The sequence below is a fragment of the Argopecten irradians genome, chromosome 10 (genome assembly GCF_041381155.1).
Source record: "Argopecten irradians isolate NY chromosome 10, Ai_NY, whole genome shotgun sequence".
In the NCBI taxonomy this organism is placed as follows: Eukaryota; Metazoa; Mollusca; class Bivalvia; order Pectinida; family Pectinidae; genus Argopecten; species Argopecten irradians.
Window position 1 is genome coordinate 40,519,595 of NC_091143.1, and position 20,465 is coordinate 40,540,059.

At 33.7% G+C, this 20,465-nt stretch overlaps 1 protein-coding gene across 1 annotated transcript; it reads right to left on the reverse strand.

The window, feature by feature from the left end:
• Nucleotides 1-14,844: 14,844 nt before the first annotated feature.
• On the reverse strand, nucleotides 14,845-20,299 carry LOC138333916 (collagen alpha-4(VI) chain-like). The gene is made up of 5 exons (XM_069282570.1): nucleotides 20,124-20,299; nucleotides 19,663-19,714; nucleotides 18,139-18,696; nucleotides 15,339-15,914; nucleotides 14,845-15,001 (listed from the first exon to the last, which is right to left on the reverse strand). The coding sequence occupies exons 3-5, from the start codon at nucleotides 18,563-18,565 to the stop codon at nucleotides 14,967-14,969; spliced, it is 1,038 nt and encodes a 345-aa protein (XP_069138671.1). The 5' UTR covers nucleotides 18,566-18,696; nucleotides 19,663-19,714; nucleotides 20,124-20,299; the 3' UTR covers nucleotides 14,845-14,966.
• Nucleotides 20,300-20,465: the final 166 nt, after the last annotated feature.

Genomic DNA, 20,465 nt, shown 5'->3' on the forward strand with positions numbered 1-20,465 from the left:
ATTTAAAGAAATTTAATTAAGTGCTAACGGATTCACGTTTGATAAGTCTCAAGGACCATAATGAATCGAAGAGTTCAAGTATTTTTTATAATTAATATATCTAATTGTAAATTCACGAATGATCCTGGTGGTGTATTGGTTAAACCAATCGCCTTTCATCTGACTGATCAGGATTCCATCCCCATCACGGACATGAAAAGGTCAGAGTTCACCTGCCTGATCATGTGAGTTTTCTCCGGACATTCCGGTTTCCTACTAGTCTCGCATTTCCCAGACTCTCGCCTCCCTGAACGAGAGTCTGGTCCGGTTTGTGTTTGAATTTTGCGACCGGTTGAGGACGCGCTGTAACGGTAAACAATTATCGACGACAGCAGACGAAAAGTACAATACATCTTCTTTGTGCATAACGTTATCGTGAAAAAGGTAATTTGTTTTATTTTTAACTGAAAATATTTTTTTCGTTTTTTAAGTGTGGCAAACAATGGTGGTTTTTTATTATTATTTTTGTATCCGTCATATTTGTGGGTGTGATGTTTATCTATCAGCCAATGAAAAGCTTTACCGATTTTTCAGTAAGCCTCGATTTAAAATCACAAAACGGAAATACGAACCGAACCAGACTCTCGTTCAGGGCGGCGAGAGTCTGGGGAATGCGAGAATAGTTTCATACCACTCTAAGACACCTCGTATGTTTACTTCATGGCCATCGAACGTAATTTGTATACATTATATAACTTGTTTCGTAATCGATTTAAAATAAATATGGATTATATATATACGTGTAATTATGAATACAGTCTTCTGCGAAGTGTAATGGGTTAAATTTGGTAATAAAATTTAAATATTATAAGTATATGTGAAGATGATATATAGTTCAGTGACGCTTTCATTTGCGAAAAATCACACACATCCCATTTTTTTCTGTTTAAAACTAACAATGTTAAATTTTTAATTGAGATTAAAAAAAGTATTTGAAGAATCCTTTGTGAGACATTTCCCTTTCCACACAGTCTACGCATGTACACCATTAAGACTGGTGAATTTCCGAAAGACTTAATATTTACAAGGATTTCCAGTACAACATTAAATTTAGGTTTTTGTTGAACCTTACTACTCTTTATATCATATTGTATCAGACAAGCTAGTAATAACCTTGAATGTGTTGCGGTTATTTTAGAGAAGTGACACATGCGCAATGCGACCTCATAGGGCATCATGATGGGTGGTATCGACTGATGGTATATTTCATTGTGTGTTATGTAACAAGAAAAATCACCATCAGTTCAACACCACTACAGGCATATAAACACATGTGTTAGCAGACGAATGTATCTCTATAAGTCTGTGTACCTCCCTGAAGTAAGAATTTTAAATGTTATCGTTATAGTGTATCGATATAAAACAAAATAAATGCCATCGTGTTCAATTTCTCCCAGGTTTTATGAAGAAATAAATACCATTATGGTGTTTCTTAAAATCATCGTTTTAATACGTTTGAACATATCCACAAAGTAAAAAGTACTATAAAGTGTTTTTGTTTCGCGAGGGTTTATATTTAGCGAGAGTTTATATTTAGGGAGGGTTTATATTTCGCGAGGATTTGTATATAGCAATTTGGTTAAAGCCACCAACGAACATTACAACTGCAGATCATTTTCAATATCAATAAACAGTGAGCAATGTAACGCGAATTTTGGACCCCACGAATAATTTCCATATTCAAAAAGCGAATTTTAGACACCGTAAAATTAAATACTTACTTTACTGTATGATGATATTAACACTTAATTGGGTGTCTTTTACATACATATTTGTCATAGTTGCCTATGTTTGTATCAAAGTTTTTACGTGTTCAACTTAATCCTTTTCCCAATAGTTTGGATATATCAGTCGTGTTTGATGTTTTTAAAGGAGAAAAATGTTTCAAAATTTGGAGAAAAAACAATAGATGGTACTCAAACATCCTTCTGTAATACACTCTAACCTGTATTTAAAGGTGCTTCTAAGTTCAAGCGGTCTGATTCCATTGTTTTATAAAATCTTTATGTATGAACTTTGCTGTTACAAATTAAGCGGTCAAGAAAATGACACATGCCGCTTCAGAAGATAAATTAGTCTCAGTTTTTGACCTTATGTTTTTACACCATGACGCCAGTTTCCGTTGACAAACGACTTCACCTTATAGAGGTGTTAACGACATCGTGAAACAGCGTTAATTCGGTTACGTTAAAACGTGACTTTCATCACTCATAACTGATGTCTCATCCGGCTATCTTGTCATTATCTTAGTGTGGCCAGTGTGCGGGAGGTCAAACTCATCCTTCCTTAAGGAAGACCGAGATATAAAGGTCACTATATGGTACCATATCTATTGCGTTGTTTTAGGCTAAGTCATCAAGGATGCTAAATTTCATAAACATATCAATTCAAACCAATCACCAGCATCTATTTTAAAAAACTCAATGGCAGAAAATGGTTTCTACAAGTTTGTCTTCAAGCAATACACCCAAGACATTTACTACAAGGCCCCCTACGCATAAAGTCATAAAGACTATGTGTAAGGGTCCCATACCTGCTTTTAGAATAACTGCAAATAAATGTTAGAGGAACCACAAGCTATATAATCGTCAAAATGGTTGAACACGAGAACAATGGTAGAATGATATTTAAGTATGGTGGAATGATATACAAAGGAGATATTTAAAACCATCAAACGTTACATACAAAAAGCAATAGCATCTAAAACATACCCAGTGGTTTTATAATGTCAGGGTATGACCGTTGCTGACAGAAGGAGGACTATTATAAAGTTTTAGGGTCGACATCAATATTAAACAAAAACAATCATTATCGATAAGTACTGTACTATCAAATTTTCGCGAGGGTTTTTGATATTATGATATCGCCAAATGTTTCATTAATTTTGAGTTTGACTTACAGTTTTCCTATAAGATTTGACCATCTACTAATTAACATTCGCAATACCTAATAAATAATGACATGGGTATATCAAATTTTAAGAAAATGAACAAAAAAAAGCAATAAAAAAGAGGTGAGACACTTTAATTACGTAGAGTGTAAACTATATCAAACTTATATATATATATCAGTATTGACAAGGAATGCCGTTCAACACAGAATGGATGTTTGTTTCACTTACAAAACTAAGAATGGACGTTTCTAGTCTTCCTTCACCAGGTTGTCATCACTTATTAGTGTCGGACGGAAGAAGTGCTCGGGGAGCGTTTTGTACTCTCTCTCACACTATATCTGGGGAGCGTTTCTGATTCTGGTGAGTTTCTCAGAGGTATTTCATTTTTTAAATCAATTGTTATCTTTAACGATAAAAAATGGTGATAATGTTGTATAACAAGTTTAACCGCCCCACTTGAGTTTTATGATAATATATGCTTAAACAGCCTGTAATGTATCGTTGTAATGTAGGTGTTTCACAATAACAAAAACAAAGGACGGCATCAGGTGCAGCACCATACAATGACAATATAGTTTACATCTCCTGATGTCACTAGGGGCAGACTTTCACACTGTGTTACCCACATATATCATAGGTCGTCCTATATACCGCCAACGACATTCCAACCCCTGTTTGGTGCAGGGAACGTTTCGTTAGGGATTATCTAATATTTTGTAAAAAGGAATTTTAATTCCGTACTACAACAAGAAGAGCAAGAAAAACAAGAACAAGTATAACAACAAGAACAAGAATAAGAAGAACCAGAACAACAAAAACAAGAGCAAGAAAGAGGAGAGGAGAAGAAGAAAAGGAGCATAAGAAGAAAAATAAGAAAACGGACATTGATATCTTAATTTAAGTATAAGAAAGAAAATCAAGAGCAGAAAAAACACAATCTCAAGAAACATTGAAAATTAAAAAGAAAGTTATATTGATAAGATTATGATTTAAATTACAATGGTTTCTAAACAAAATTCAGTCCGTTATTTTACCAAAGGGAGATGAATGGCAGTTTTATGTTTAAAAGATGTTTTGGGAAGCTTATAGAAAAAGCATGCATAAGGCCTTATTTGGGCAAATAAGTGCCACAGATAACTTCTTTAAGTGTTGCACTAACAATGAAGCATTTATGGATATTCAAAAAAAGAACTATAATCGTCAAACCAAACGAACTAAAGAGCTCAGGATCAACGAAAGATTATTTAGTGTATTGAGAAAAAAAATTGTTGACAGTATTTTACTCGTATCACGTCAAAAATGCACTCTTGGGTGTCAATTTATTCAGAAGATTGACGTTTTCCATTCTTCTATTTGCCGTGACAATGACAGTCGTCTGTAATTTGAATACCTGTATACCGTACCTATAACTGATAAAATCATATCAAAACAAAATGATGCATTTGATACAATATTAGCAGTGCAATAGCTTCGACATGACAAATACCAGTTAACTCCCCTTGGTGTGGCTGTGGACGGAAACTTCCGGGGATACTCAAATTTCTGATGGTACACAGACCTGCATTGTGGATCTGACGGCAAACACATGTCAAAACATTAACAGAAAATGTGTCAATTTGGAGGTCGAACTTCGGTGCAAGGGTGTGTATTTTACCCAACATTACGTAATGATTGGAGTTATAAAACTGCTATCTATATTTTATCGTCTTCCGGTTAAATGTTGAGAGCTTGTATTCATACGCACGTACTTAAAATCTGACGACGTCACACTGAACTTGAGACTAGACGTCAACCTCTGTAGATTTGCGTTTCAAATCAACAATGCAAAGACTTTATCTCCAATAGCCAGTGATTTATGAGCTTATTGATTGTGGCATTTTCTGAGCAACTGTACTTGGGTTTTTTTTCATTTTACTAATTTATCAGTTGTTCTTTCTCTTTGACGTCGACATTGCATCAATTGAACAATTGACTAAAGATCCTTGAACAAAACCTTACGTTAGTTTCGATCCTGTCACCACACTAAACCAATTGCTAATGACGCATTTACAAGATCTGCATTGAGTCAGACTATAATGAATTGAATTTGTTTCTGTGATGTGTAATAGTCACTCGGAAATGTAGAACATATTGACAACGCAAGCTATAGTCAAGCATTTGCACAAACAATATCATCATAAATTTCAAAAGTGTTCAAACGTTATACGCAGCCTATATAATAAACTTTTTTTAAGATGTCAAGAGTGTTTAATGTAAATATATAGTGATATTCTATCGGAAATGTTTGTGTTCTTTATACAGTAATTTGGATCTATTTGTTTTATATTCCATTTCAAAATAACTACAAAGAAGCTGTATAAAGCAATCGATGGATATGAAATATAAGATCAAATATTTCTTGTTTCTGTAGTAATGATAAATACGATAGTGTCTCCAGAGAGGATTTAAACGTCGATAGTGTTTTTAATATATGGTAATGGTGATAAGACATTAGGATGTTTTGAAAAACGATGGTTTATTATCAGCTTTATCATCACTTTATTATCACTTCATTATTTAAATTTTGCTACTTTCACTAGTCAATAATTGATTTGCCTTAATTTTGTTTTCATATAAATGTACTAAATCTTCATAAATCTTCAAACCTCAATACCACGAGAATGGTTCGAAAACTCTATAAACGCTATGTTGACGTCATAGTAGATACATCGACGTTGCGTATTGATTTGGAAAAAACAATCCATTAGAAAATCAACGGAGTCACACGTTTAAATGTATTTTATTTCATCAAGTAGTCTGGAAAATGAATTATACGAATTGATGTTATTTTGTAATTTCATCGGGTTATGAGATAGATTTTGTTTCCTACCTGCATTCATGCAGGTCTTCGCTAGTTACATGTATGCTTGGAAACCACAGTAATGCCAATATTTATATACATCCTTTGAAATAATAACACATTTCAACAACATGTTGGTTCAGTTGGATTAGTTTAATGTTCTATTAACAGCCAGGTTTTGGTGGTGAAAAAAGAGAGAGTACCCGGAGATAAACCACCGAGTGGCGGTCAGTACATGAAGACTGTCGCACATGGAATTCAAACTTTGGACATTTAAATGCATTATGCATTTATAAGTTAATGAACCAAACTTTAATTTAGTGAAATTGAAACGATGATCATGTTAACTCCTATTAAACCATTGCGTATCTTTTAAAGTGAACATTCGGGCAAGGATGACTAAAGTCGGTAAACATGGTGTGAATGTATCCAGTATAATTTCTTATGAAATGGAAAAATAAAATCTCTCGTCAAAATCTGTCTGCGTACGAAGAAATTAATTTAAAGTATAGAAATTCTACTACGTCCTCCCGGCTCACTATGTCCGTGGTTACATTTCCACGCAACCTCGCTTTCAATGCTTTCAACTTTTCTTTACTTTAATGGTCAGAACTGGGAAACTAAGCATAACTTGACCGTCGTATTAATATGCGAGAACTTTTGGAAGGCCAATGAACGCATTTAAACTGGTTTTCTTTGCCCAACTAATCACTTTAATATATACGTCTAAGCAAAACAATATCTTTATCATTTCTTTTGTGTTAATTGATATCATATTACAGAATTTCTCAAATTGCGCTTTTATTTCAACCTATTTTGATTATACTCCCTCCCAAACAGGACAGGCATTTTAAACGTTTATTGCTGTGATACTGGTATGTACACAAATATTATCTTCCAGACTATTTCTTCATCATTCGATAGGGACGCCAAAACAACTTACACGTGTGGGAAGGTAATTGGGATACCACCGACTTAGTCACTACTTTTACTCATAGGTCATATAGTTCACCCCTAATCAGTATCCCCAATACTACTACCTAATTCTGGGTTTTCCGTTTTATTTTAAGATGTTTGGGCCTCCTTAAGTTTGCTGTTATCGATATTTGTTTGAAGAAACTTAGTGAATACACATTGTGGTCTGCATTATGTATGTACCTAATGTTAAATCAATATTGTCAAATCAGTTTGACCTCACTCATCTAGTGAAATGTGTTACAAGGTCACAAACCAAAATACGCAGATACAGAGAGGGCAGCTACCAACGGGGAAAACCATATCGCAATTATTTTCACGGGGAAAATATATTGCACGACATTGAGGTGGGCGTGAGCAATACAATCATGGGGAAGGTAATACTATGTTATTAAATACTTAACTCCAGATGTCACTTCAGTGATATTTCATATTCTCGTTTTAATACCAAAACACAAAATGTACATTTTTAAACAAAAACATTAGATAATTTATTTGTTTTCGTGTAATGCTTTACTAGCAGTCAGGGTTATAGAAACGTCTGTTAAAACATATGACGATAAAAAAGGATTATAACCATATGTCTATGGAAGTGATTGTAGTATATACAAAAATTGCCGGGCTTTTTTTTTTGGGGGGGCGCGTGGTGACCGATGGGTTAAGATGTCTCGACATATTACCACAAGCCTTCCAGCTCTGGGTTGCGAGTTCGAATCCCATGTGGGGCAGTTGCCAGGTACTGACCGCTGACCGGTGGTTTTTTCTCCGGGTACTCCGTATTTCCTCCACCAACAAACCTGGCACGTCCTTACATGACCATGGCTGTTAATAGGACGTTAAGCGAATAAACCTAAACTCAATCAGGAACGAGAAACTGCCCGGTGTAGTATTCGAATTCGAAACTCAGAATTATAGGCTAGTGTCGGAATAACTTAAACCTTTCGCAACCAGTGCCCCTATATCAGAAAGCATTAATCTTTTTCTCTGTAGAAGCTGTTAAGATATCGGTCATTGTTTAAAGTGACAATTTAGACCAAGCTGCTTTGATAACACAAATCAATACATCATAATTTCGTTCTAGACAGCATGGGTAGAAACTAAAACATGGAAAACTAAATAAGAATATTTAAGCCCTCCGGAAATATTACACCTTCAGGTAAATAAACCTTCTTATCATACTGCCACCGGGGCCATAAATGCATAATATAACACACTGGATATCAGGTGGATCACATTTATGTGATGAAAATATTAACAAGGTGTCCTGAACTGTTTTTAATAATTAGGACCTGATAATGACATAAAAAATTTAGTGTTTCACCTCAATGCGTCTACGTCGTAAATCTAAAACAATGAAATAATAACAAAATGACATTACTTATTAGCGCTAATTAATTACATGTGTAATAGATTACCGCATATTTTTGAAACAGGGACTATTTAAGTTTAAAGTTGATAACTAGAATACACTTTTGAATGTGGCGGAGATTTTCAATGTCAAGTTTAATCCATCCACTAAGTTCAATTCGGTACATAAATATCAAACGAGATGATAAAAAATATATTTTGCCATCATACAAAGATTTCATTCTCATCGGGAACGTTGACCGAATTAAGGATGGCGGAATAAACTGTAGCATTAATGCAAACCTATACAATTTTAACGCATCCGTGCATCAAAATACTTTTCATGTTGCGTGGCAAATAAAATCGAACGTTTTCATTGAAATAGGATCATAAATCTATGTTTAACATTGCACCAAAGTTTTCATTGATGATAGTGACATTCTTCAGAGCGAATGTGTGAATATCTCTATGTCATTAGCATATTTTACACGTCTCTGCTATGAGTAGAACAAGATGGGTTTTGTGATAACATCTACAAGCATCTAATTACAAAGAGAGTGACACAACAGAATATCGTCAATATATGACTCCCTCAGACGCCCATAGGCTATAGTAGCGTACATTAAGAAATGTCCTTTTCTATGGCAATGCACTGTGAACAGGTACTTTATGAACTAAGACATCGCTCTGACGATACATACGACATGTTTGACATTGCTGAAGTTTTGTACTTGAATATAAAATGATGTATTTGATTCGGAACAGGCGCCACATTGACCACAATCCGTTACCCCGGCCACAATTCAATTATCTATGAAAGTTCGGGAACAGGTAATGGCGGACGAAATGTCCTGTTGAATGAGTGGTGGGCAATTTCTGAAATATTTCAATTTAATTTTAGCTATCTTCAAAAGAGTACATGGCTCTATAAAGCAAGTACATGTATATTTACATATTCAGTTTTCTCATTTTACAATTTCAATATTTAATTTTTGATGTACCTTGTATTAACATTTTTTTTCAATTGCGATTTCATATGCATGAACATATTCTAAAGTTATCTTTTTTATTTTATGAACATTTCATAGAGTTCGTTAAGTGTAAACTAGAAATGAAACTTAGTTAAAGGAAAGAATTTTATGAACTGTACCTATTTTTAGATATCATCAAATTTTGTTTCAAAATTGAAAAAGGCTCAAACAACATGCAGTGTCTATATTAGTTTCCTTCATATAGCGATGAGTATACACATGTGCTTTAGCAAAATTGTTATTTTAGATTTATTAATAACAGATGTCATTAAGTCAAATGTCAAGAAATATTGATTCAGCAATTTTGCAGCATTAGAATGTTATTTAGATGACAGAAGCCAGTTTATGCTTTAAACAAAAAAATTCCTCAATGAAATATTTTAACCAAATGCATTATATATCACCTGTCCTGCTTTATCATACTTGAAACATGATCGCCGATATCTTTCATCTTCATCTTAGTTTTGTGCCGGATAAAATCTTTGACATGACTGCTATCCATTATTAAGAATAAATTCATGAAAATATTTTGACAAAATTGACATACAAATCATTAGGATATAAACCATCTCATGATATAAGAATGTACATTGGTATCCTTAAATGGATGTAAATAAATGTCAAATTTAAATCTTACTTCGTTAATCTATTTTAACTTACTTTACTGACTCACTGAAATAGAACTTGTTGCTGTAATGGCTTTTAAAAATATATTTATAATTCAATGAACGTCAAACATTTATTATGTTCAGATACATTAAAATTCAATAAATAATGGACAGTATTTCAGGTGAATGTTTTTGTTATGTTATCATGATAATCCATTGGCGACGAAAATATTTTAGATAAGAATGATTTCCTGTATGCTTGATTTTTTACAATATTTTATGACCTCTTCTTATCGATGTAGCTATATTTAGAAACACTTGGAATGCTTACATCAGAGCCCCTTGTAAAACAGGATTTAGATAAATAAATAAATTTAATTTAACGATACAAAAAATATATGTATCTTAGTGATTATGTATGACTCAAGTTCTGCCTGGGGAATTCGTTATGAGACTTAAAGATGCTCCACCGCCGACAGAGCATAAATGATATTCATCATTTGAACAATAATTGGTGTTAATCGTGTATATATATATGTCTTATTAAAACAAAAATAATATAAAACAATTTATTTTGCCTTCGGTGCATGTGCAATAAGTACTTCATTCCATATAGGATTTAGTGCCACGGAATTATTTCGGAATGCAATTAATTTTTTTTAACTTGAAGTAAAAATAGAAACTCAAACTTTTCAATGGTGGTAATGGTGTAAAGTAAGTAACTTTTGTAACTGAAGAAAAGTACTAAATCGTCTGCTCCTGTTTTTGATAGTGAAAAAAATACCATTTGTCAGCGGTGGAGCATCTTTAAACCTAAAATATCTTGATATAAAGACATAAATTCAATATCGAATAAATAGTTAAAGGCCCACTACCTTTCCGAAATGGCTTTTGAATTTTAAAATAAGAATGCAAAACGAGATCGGTAATTTTGTAGAGTCGTAAAAGTAATGTACTTAAATTCAATATTTCACTTATCATCAACTTCTGAAAATGAATTAAATGTTTATTTCCATAACACGGTCCTGTTATGGTTTCCGCCGTCGTCCTAATTAACGCACTTTTAGTTGAATATCACTGCGCCAGACGGCAAACCAACGAAATAAACCTTCACTGTTAACAATAGAATATGCAGAAAATTTTTGGTATTGTAATCTCATTCATCTTATGCCATCGCTATAAATCTACTCCTGTACGAGTTTTTTTCGGAAAGGTAGCGCGCATTTAAAGATAAACTTGATAAACCAAGGTAGATTATTCGTTTTTAACTATGCAGATGGAATGTCCGTTTTGATTGTTTACTGTTTTATCAATGAAATAAAAGAACTGTTCTTGCACAGTCATTGTAGTTCAGCGGGCCAAAATGAAGAAGAAATATCCGGCATCCCAGCATTCAAATGATAAAGTGTCAAAATTATACTTTCATTTTCGATTGAAAATTTCCAAAAGTCATAATATTTATATAGTTTGACCTTGTTATATTAAACATCAAAAACTGTCAAAAATGAACTTTCATTTTCGATGGAAAATTTTCATATTAAGTCATCACATAAACATAGTGTGACCATGAAACAGATTTAAATTTATTCTGATTCATATTCAGCTGAGGTACTATAGTTACACTCATAGCAAATTAATTTCCTTGTGGTTACTGATCCGAAAATAGAGTTGTCTTACTGTATTAAAAGTCTTTTTTTAGAAAAGATCTCTAAATAAATTAAATAATTAAAAGCTGATGCAGACAGAAGAGATTTCGCTGACAAATTACATGAAGCTGATGTCAGTTTTCGTGACAAATTCACTTCTAAAGCGAAACAAAAGAATTCTTCCACCTCATGTATAAAGATGGTTTGCTTTCATTGGTTTGCACATCAATGCATTGAAGCAAAAGAGAGGTAAGTTATTCCTAAAAGCTCAGGTTTTTCCATTCGATTCTCCTTTAAACTTCATTCTGGTGTAATCTAAATGGTATCAATAATAACTGTCAATGAAGCTGGAAAGCCTTACTCTTCTGAAATTAGTGGATTTATTGTGTTTGCATACGGCTTATATATCAGACATTATATTATCATACAATACATTGTAAACGTGCTTATTTTGACACAATCACATTCTAGTTCAAAGGTGGTTTTGAATAAGCTGGCGTTAAGAGGAATTCGTTCATTCACTGTAATTGTGCTAATGCTAACCGAATAACAATGAACACTATCATATTTTAGCACACAATTTCTTACACGAATGCGCTAACAGCTAAAATAGCCATGCTTACCGCTAAAATACAATTACCACCAAAATAGTCACATTTACAGGATCATTTTGCTATATTGATTTCAGCTTTTTTTCAAGACAATAACACTCAGAATAGTATTTTGTCATTATTATATATTTTTTGGTACACTAGAATCGATATAAATGCTGAATGATGATTATTATTTTTGTTCCTTTTGACCTCTTGTTGCATATGAACATATGTCATGAGTGAATAAAAAAAATCTTGAAATCTTGAAAACTAACAAAACAATTAATCCAAGTATATATCACACACACGAATATGAAATAACATATCATCTTTAGTTCGGGTTGATAAGTTTAACAGTCAGGGTCATTTAAGGTCGTGTCCATATAGTGAAGGGAAGCTCCAGAGTACTCGGTCAGTATTTTGCAACTGCCCCACATGGGATTCTAACTCGTGACCCAGGTGGATGGCTTGTGATAATATGTTCAAGTATATTTTTTATCTTACCACTTGACAATCACAGTAACCAGCCTGACACATCGATACAATTAATACTCTAAATGATTATGACGCTTACAAATTGGACCACCGTCCAAATATTCGTTTAGAATATGTTACAAAGATCAGTTTCATTACCATAACTATAAATGGAGTCCCTTAACATTAAATTTCGAAAGAAAACCATTTCAAAATTTTAAAAGCAATATGAAATATATATACGCCATAAATTTCATTCTCACGATTCAATTAGAGTTTTTAATACTTTTAAACTCCATTTACCAACATGTGGGGAATTAGAACATTACAATGCATAAGTTTTAATTTTACAAGTACAAATATCAGCTGAAAATGGTTTTGGCGGTGTAACAAAATAAACATTATAATTTACATGTACATTGACAGTGCAGTGCTTACGGTTAGACCATAAAATTGTTATCCACAAATTCATTTAACATTTTTTAGTGTTATAAGTTATTGTATCTAGTGTTTTCAACTAAATATACGTAAGGTTTTAAAACAATAATTCTATAGTGCATGAATTCCGTGTTGTAACTAATGTTTATAAGGCATCATACAATGTACAAGTTTGTCTGTCCATTTGAATGATTTCTTCACCTTTATCCAATATTGTTAGTTTTCAATAGATTATTGAAGAAAAATACTATGTAACATGTTTGTTTTGTCAAATTTATGGCACATCTAACTTTTCAGATTATTTTCTCAACTTCTTTAATGCTTTACTACGAATCTTAAAAGGTAAAGAATTCTTTAAATGTTATGTTGATGAAACTTAATCCTGTATCAGAATAATCTGATTTTTTTTCTTTTGATTATAATGAAACTAAATTATTAAAAGGGCTTAACAGATAGCGATTTCTAACGAGTTCGTACGTTTTCCGACAATTCTCTTTATCATGAAAGACCATTACAATTTCCCACTTAGAGATACGGGCGTGTTTTTTTCTTAAAATCGATCAACCAATCAAATCTCGAGACCTATATCCAGGATGTTTATAACATAGAAACATACCATTGGCTGTCCTGGATTACGGTGTTATGCAACTGTTGACATGATTTTATGGCAAAATAATAAAAGATTAGATAAAAGAAACTTATCCGAACAGCTAAGGCAGACAAGGTTTTCCTTTATCACGTTTATTATTTGATGCAGATAATAGTTTAAGTGGTGTTCAGGACCAACGCACAACTTTGTTGCCAACAAAAGAAAATGTGTCTTTAATTATCTTAATTAATTTGTATTCGTTATTTGCAAAGTTATCTGTCCTTGTGAAAATATATTGCTTATGGAGGCTTGTACTTAAAAGAGTAACGCCCTACCTTTTTAGAGAAAACGATGCGAGTTTCGATTATAAAATAATGACGTCACAATGGATACCTACAAAGGGAGGTAACGCAGTACAAAGATGGACTGATCTGTTATAACTATAATCTCATCTGATTCTAGATGCTGATTCGGTTTAAGTGTTTGGAAGGACTTATTCGATTTTGTCTGTTTAACGCCCCATAAACAACTGAGTAAGTACTCAATTTACACGGTGATTGTCAACCTCTATATTTCAGGGGTTACTATTACTGTAGTCATAGCCACCCCTAGAATAGGTCATAGCAAAACTGAAGGTTGTCTGCGACAACAGGGTGCTAATTATAGTAACTCTTGAAGTATCGGGAATGGACAACTTTACATAATTTTAGGAGACTATGGTATTTTTGCTTTTTAATTTATTTTATATAGTAGAATTCTGGAATTTTGATCATTATTTTACTAAAACTTAATATACTGTGTTCCAACTTATCATGGCGTGCAATTTAGGTTCGCAGTCAGGGATAATAAATAAAATACTACGTTTACAAAATAATATCATCATATATCTTCATTTACTTGATGAAGTTATAATCATCATATGTTTTGCAGTAATTAAAAACTCACTAATAATATGATTCAGCTAATCACTTTTTGAACAACCGGGCCCTTTCCAGGTCATTTACACATTCAGATGGACTCAGTGTTGTTTTTTATGTTAGAAAACTTGTATCTGTGAAAGGGGAAGTAACCGCTTTTAGAAGTTACCCATTTAAATGTCATTGTGCCATCTTTAATTGATTAAGTTATTTTTCTTTTTAGAACATAGTTAATATTGTACTGTATTGTCTTCTGATAGTGTTGTGACTTTGTTTCATAAAGTTTCAAAGTAAAAAGAATACACATTCGGCAAGATATACAAACTCTCTCAAACTTTTAGCGATAACAAACAACCATTTTGTTGCACAATTTGTTTTTCTTTCATATTTCTTTCACAATAAATGAAATGATGAATATTTTGTGTCAAATTAAAAATAATAATAATAAAAACAGGTTTCAAAATTGGAACATATAATACGAAAGTTGAATAAGTTTGATAAAGCAGCAAAAGATAGATGACAAATCACCAATGCAGTTCTACTTGCAACCAGTCTGTGAAAAGGGAGACAACCACGTCTAGGCTGGAGGCGGTTTTGGTTCCTCTTCTATCGCTGAAGGTAGATAATACACATTTTGTCGAATCTTATGTACCTTATCACGAATATTGATAAATTTTCAAATAGTTTTTCATTGACGATTGTCCATGGTTGTTTTGCATTTCTCTGTTGTTGAATTTTTAAAACAAAATTATAACTAACATTTTCAAATGCTATAGAAAATTATGTTTTTTTTCTGTACTTACTTATAGTTTGATTAAAATACACGAAAAGAACAGTAAGCATATATATGTATGACTTTATACATTCTCAGATGCTTGATATTATTATGAATCGATTTTAATGAAAAATTGATAGGAAATGTATACAATTTTATAAAATGCTTACTTACTTTCACAAAGCATGTCAGAGAAGGAAGCTTGCATGCTGTCCAGATCTACATGACTCGACGCGGTAACTAAATGTTCCTCCACTGGAGTGTCAAGGACATCGACGAGATCATCAAGTTCAAGGTCGTCACCAATAGCGACGACAAATACTTCTATCTTCTCTGACCTTGCCTGGACAATTTCATCAATAACCTTATCGAGATCCGTCGTACTATCGTCGATGAAGATGACAGCTATTTTTCTGGCCTTTTTTCGTCCGCCATATGCAGCCGCGTATCCAACGTCCTTCATGTCATTTAAGATGTCTCTCGAAACCTCATTGGCGTTTTTCAGATCGGAAACAAAATCTTCTTTTGATTTAAATTCATTGAGATATATGTCCTTTTCATTGCAAATTCCACGAAATAGACCAGCTTGCATGGTCCCATCGTCCATGTTTCCAAAGTAACCAGTGACGTTCGCAATCATGTTCCGGACATGCGCTGATCGGTATGAACCCATCGCAGCTGAATCAAAACCAAACATGACATCGGTGGGGCGCCTTGCTGCGCAATAAGGAAGAACCTTTTCCGGAGTTACTGCAACAGAAGAAAGCAATTATTTCAAAGAATCACTAAAAAGTCATAAAAATGCAACTTTATGAACCACTATAAATAATTGGTTTATGTCAATAATTGTTCTTGTGTCATTTTGGATATGTTGGTAGGCTTTAGTGATATTTAAGTTTGCCATTGGTAATTTACTTTACGAAATCAGACTAAATGCATTTAAAGATATATCAACTTCAGCAAAATGTCGATCCCGTTCACTGCCCTACCAATAGCGGGCTAGAATTGAAAATTGAGCCTGCTATCCCTGTTGTATTGTCTTTAAAAGGCGACTACATACGGGATCGTATATATTTCGATTCTTCATGAATTTCTAAATTTCCTAACGTCTTCCTGGACATCGCCCCACATTTGGCCATGAATGAAGTCATGTCCCGTGCAAAAATGTTCCGAGTTCTGTCCTCTGGCCGAGAAACACCTTAGTCATAAAACTCGTAGTGTCAACTTATAGTTTGTGTGTTAGTCAGTTTATAATGTTAAAGGATGGATGTACTTCTCGATGTCTTTGACAGTATTCTTCAGTGAAATAACTCTACAAACTTAGTTCCACATACAAAGTCTAAAGAACATTTCACAGTTCACATTTCACATTTCACAAGCACACAACTTATCACATAAAAGGGAATGTGGCTTTCAATAGCCTTAACAGAGTTAATAAGCCATTCAGCATGATCGAACAACCAACGATTTTGTTCATGTCATTTAAATTATAATGTTTTAGTCGCAATATCATAGCGGAGAGCTTTAACCTCACTGAATCATACTATCAATGGCAAAAGAAAGAGGCCAACCCGGTCAGATTATGCTGCCAACGAGTACTGTATAGTTTTAATATATTCGCGTTTTTTTCATTAATTTCGATAAATTCGGGAATTAAAATAAATTCTCGAAAATAATTACACATCGCTTTTTGTCACGTGAATGATGGTTTCAATAACTATTAAGTTGTTTGGTGAAAAGAAACCCCCGAGAATAAGTTCTGAACAGTAAATCGTGAAATTTTACACCGCCAAAAGTAAGCAAATGTACAGGATACTAACCGCTCCTATTAATTAGCGTTATATTTTAGGCTTACATGTATAAAGATTTGGTCAGGAGACGCATTATGAAACAATAAAAACATGCAATGTACCATCTGTTGAATTTTGTCATCCCTGATAATGAAGTAATTAAGGACAGTGATATCAAATCTTATATTTCACCTATACTAGAGGTAAGCCTCGATACGCCAGGGGTTCTGATCTCTTACGATCTCTACACCCCTGGACTATCGCATAGTCAAACTGAAGGCAGCTCAGGGGAACAAATCTGAACCAATCACAGGTATGCAAAATTTTTCTTTGAAGACTACAGAGAGAGCGACGCCCAGCTTCAAAGCCACGCAGTTAACCGCAGTGTACCACTATACGTCAAAGGACTAAAATACATGTTCTGTTCTACTGACTTCAGTTTTACTTTGAGCTAATCCAGGGGTATAGGGATCGTAAGTGATCGGAACCCCTCGAATATGGAGGATGGAGCGATGTTACCACCTTAGTGTATAGTATGGCACATTATATCGAATTTGATATCTCACACACAGCATAATGTGAAGATTCTTTTATTAGAATTTAATGTCTTTACTCCATTTGATACTATTTTACTTCTGTTCAATTGACAATTTCACACATATAATTCTCGTCGACTTTATTTTTTTCTTTAAATATGTGGTTAAAGACTACACAAGATCGTGTATAATGTTTTAAGATTAAATCAAAGATTATATTAAAGATTCAATGTAACCTAAAGTCAAATTAAACCCCACACTTTGTTGTAACTATCTAATTCTGCTGTCACATCAGTATTCAATTAAAACCTATTGATTAATTAAGCTACTGCTGCTGAAGTTGGATTGTTTGCATCCAATCAACAACAGTCGTAATTAAGTAATATTTTGGTTGTGAGAACAAATAGAACAAATTATCGGTACTAGGACAAGCCGAGACTGTGGACATATTCTTCACTACTTGTGCCACATTATGATCTATCAGAGTAACTTCTCTTTAAATCACTCCGTCAGTACTGACGGAGTATCACGTGATTACTCCGCCAGAGTGACGGATTGATGTTAAATTCAGATACTGTGATACGTCCTAACATATCACTGTCGTGTATGTTACTCATAGGATATTGTTACGAAACGAAATACACTTACCACGGCATGCTTTATAGGCCAGCGTCCCTCGGATTTCATTCAAAACGTCATATCCGGCGACAGAGAATACAAATTGGTCTGACGGTTCACTTCCAATATTCCTAAGCTCAGTGATATTGGGATTATCACCTATGCCAACAGCAAAGACGAACACACCAGTCTTCTTAAGGAGTTCAGCTTGTAATTCTGTTTCTTTCCTATCCGACGATACACCGTCCGTCAAAACCACAGCGATCTTGGTAACGTTCTTCCGCGCTTTCGTGAATTCCCTTTCCCGGAGTTTCCTTAGTGCGACTCCGGTGTGCGTAGACCCAAGCAAGTGCGGAATGCGTCCGATAGCTTTTTGTAGATCCTTGGTATTGTTGTATTTGTCGAATTTTATGACCCGATAGTACCGGTTTGAAAACAGGGCCAGACCTACCCTCATTGCAGAAGGGCCAATTGGGAACAGACTGACAACATCCTGTAAGAATTTGCGTTGAATCCTGAAATTTTTTATCCATATACTAGTGGAACTGTCTACCAAGAAAAAGATGTCGGCTGGATTACCATCGCACCCTAAAATGAAACAACTAATTTTTATTTCGGGCATTCCATACCTTAGAATGTCACTACATCATACCGTTTAGCCGGTTATTTGCGCGGACTAAATTTTTCGCTATTCGATCTAAAAACGAGAAAATCATATGTTAGCGATTTTTAGAATATTTGCAATATGGCTTTTAAAGGTAGATATCATTCAACCATTTCTTATTGTGTCGTGGATCTAGTTTTCGCGACCATGGCAATATGCCACGAAATCGCGAAAATATCATCTCCGCGAAAATAATCGGCTTTATGGTACATTGTATTTGAATACAAATCAGATTATATTAACGTGATTACTGTAAGCCTCTTCATTTTCGCGAGATAAATTTTCGTGTAATTCATCGAGAGTGCTTGAACGCGAATTCAAATGTGACGCGAACAATTGTATAAACCGTATTATGAATGCATGACCGATATCATGAGACCATTGCTGCGAATACATGTAGATGTATTAGGGAAAATTTCGACAACAACCAAGATATGAAATATTGTATATATGCGAAAATAAGTATTTTACAATCTTACACCAAACGGAGCTGCCGTTTCGTCAGGAACTGACTTAATGCGAAATTTCACACACTGACATTCCAAGTCCCTAAAGATCGCCGAACTAATTAGAAAGTTTCAGAATGATTAACCTGACAGGGAATCTAACTATTTACCCTTCGGTGACTCATTGTCATACAGATAGACAATTGAGTCATGACATTTGAAAAAAAAAATCAACATACTTGCAATAACCTTTAAGCATCATACGGCATTTCACAAAGTATCCAAAATGAAGGGAACACGTTTCAGCATTAATTGTAAAACATGATAAAACAGAGGCAACGACGAAATATACGTCATTAATATCCTGGCCAAAACCAAATTATGCAATGCAAACTTGCAATTTATCTAAAATATCCAATTTTCTATAATTTGAATTCAACTTACATACAAAGTCATCCTCATCATTCTCCGGGTTGAATGTGCTGGCTCCTGCGACCTATTCAACAGTGTGCATTTAAAATATAACATCACTTACGTATTAAATGTTTTTGATAAATATTCATTTTTTATATTTTGCAAGTATAAAACAATAAAAAAGAATCTTCTGATCATATTTTTGAAGCCGTTCTTAATATTTAATGAAATATTGGAGTTTTTAAATAGTTTACCAAAATAGAACCATATTTTCTTATCTAACAATCATTTTTGATACATAAGAAAAGATAAACAATATATATATATATATATATAGATATATATATATAACAAATACCAAAAGAAGAAACACTACACATCCTAGCATGTTGTCTCTAGACGCTGAGGAATAGCGTTTAACTGATTCAGGGATATTCATTTGAATACATATAGCAGACGTCTGCATGCCTAATTAACTACCAGTTACTTACTTACAACTTTATCCGTTTGATCAAATCAATGTTTTTTTTCTGTCCATTGTCGTCATAGTGAGCAATCTTTTACGCCTGTGTCATTATATATGGATGTAAATGTGTTTTGGTCTGTAGACCATGAGTGGAGGTATCCTTCGTTGGTGTTGATTTCTAATTCCTCCAAAGATAAACATCTAAAAATTAGATAAAATGTAAGTCTGTTTTTCTTTGTCTTCCATAAGTGAAAGAGTGAAAGAGTGAAAGGGTCATGTCAACGATAGTATACTCTCACTACTCCGAACTTAAACATCTTCAAAGAATTACGATGATGCATATACGTGTGTTGTCCTTAATCCCAAA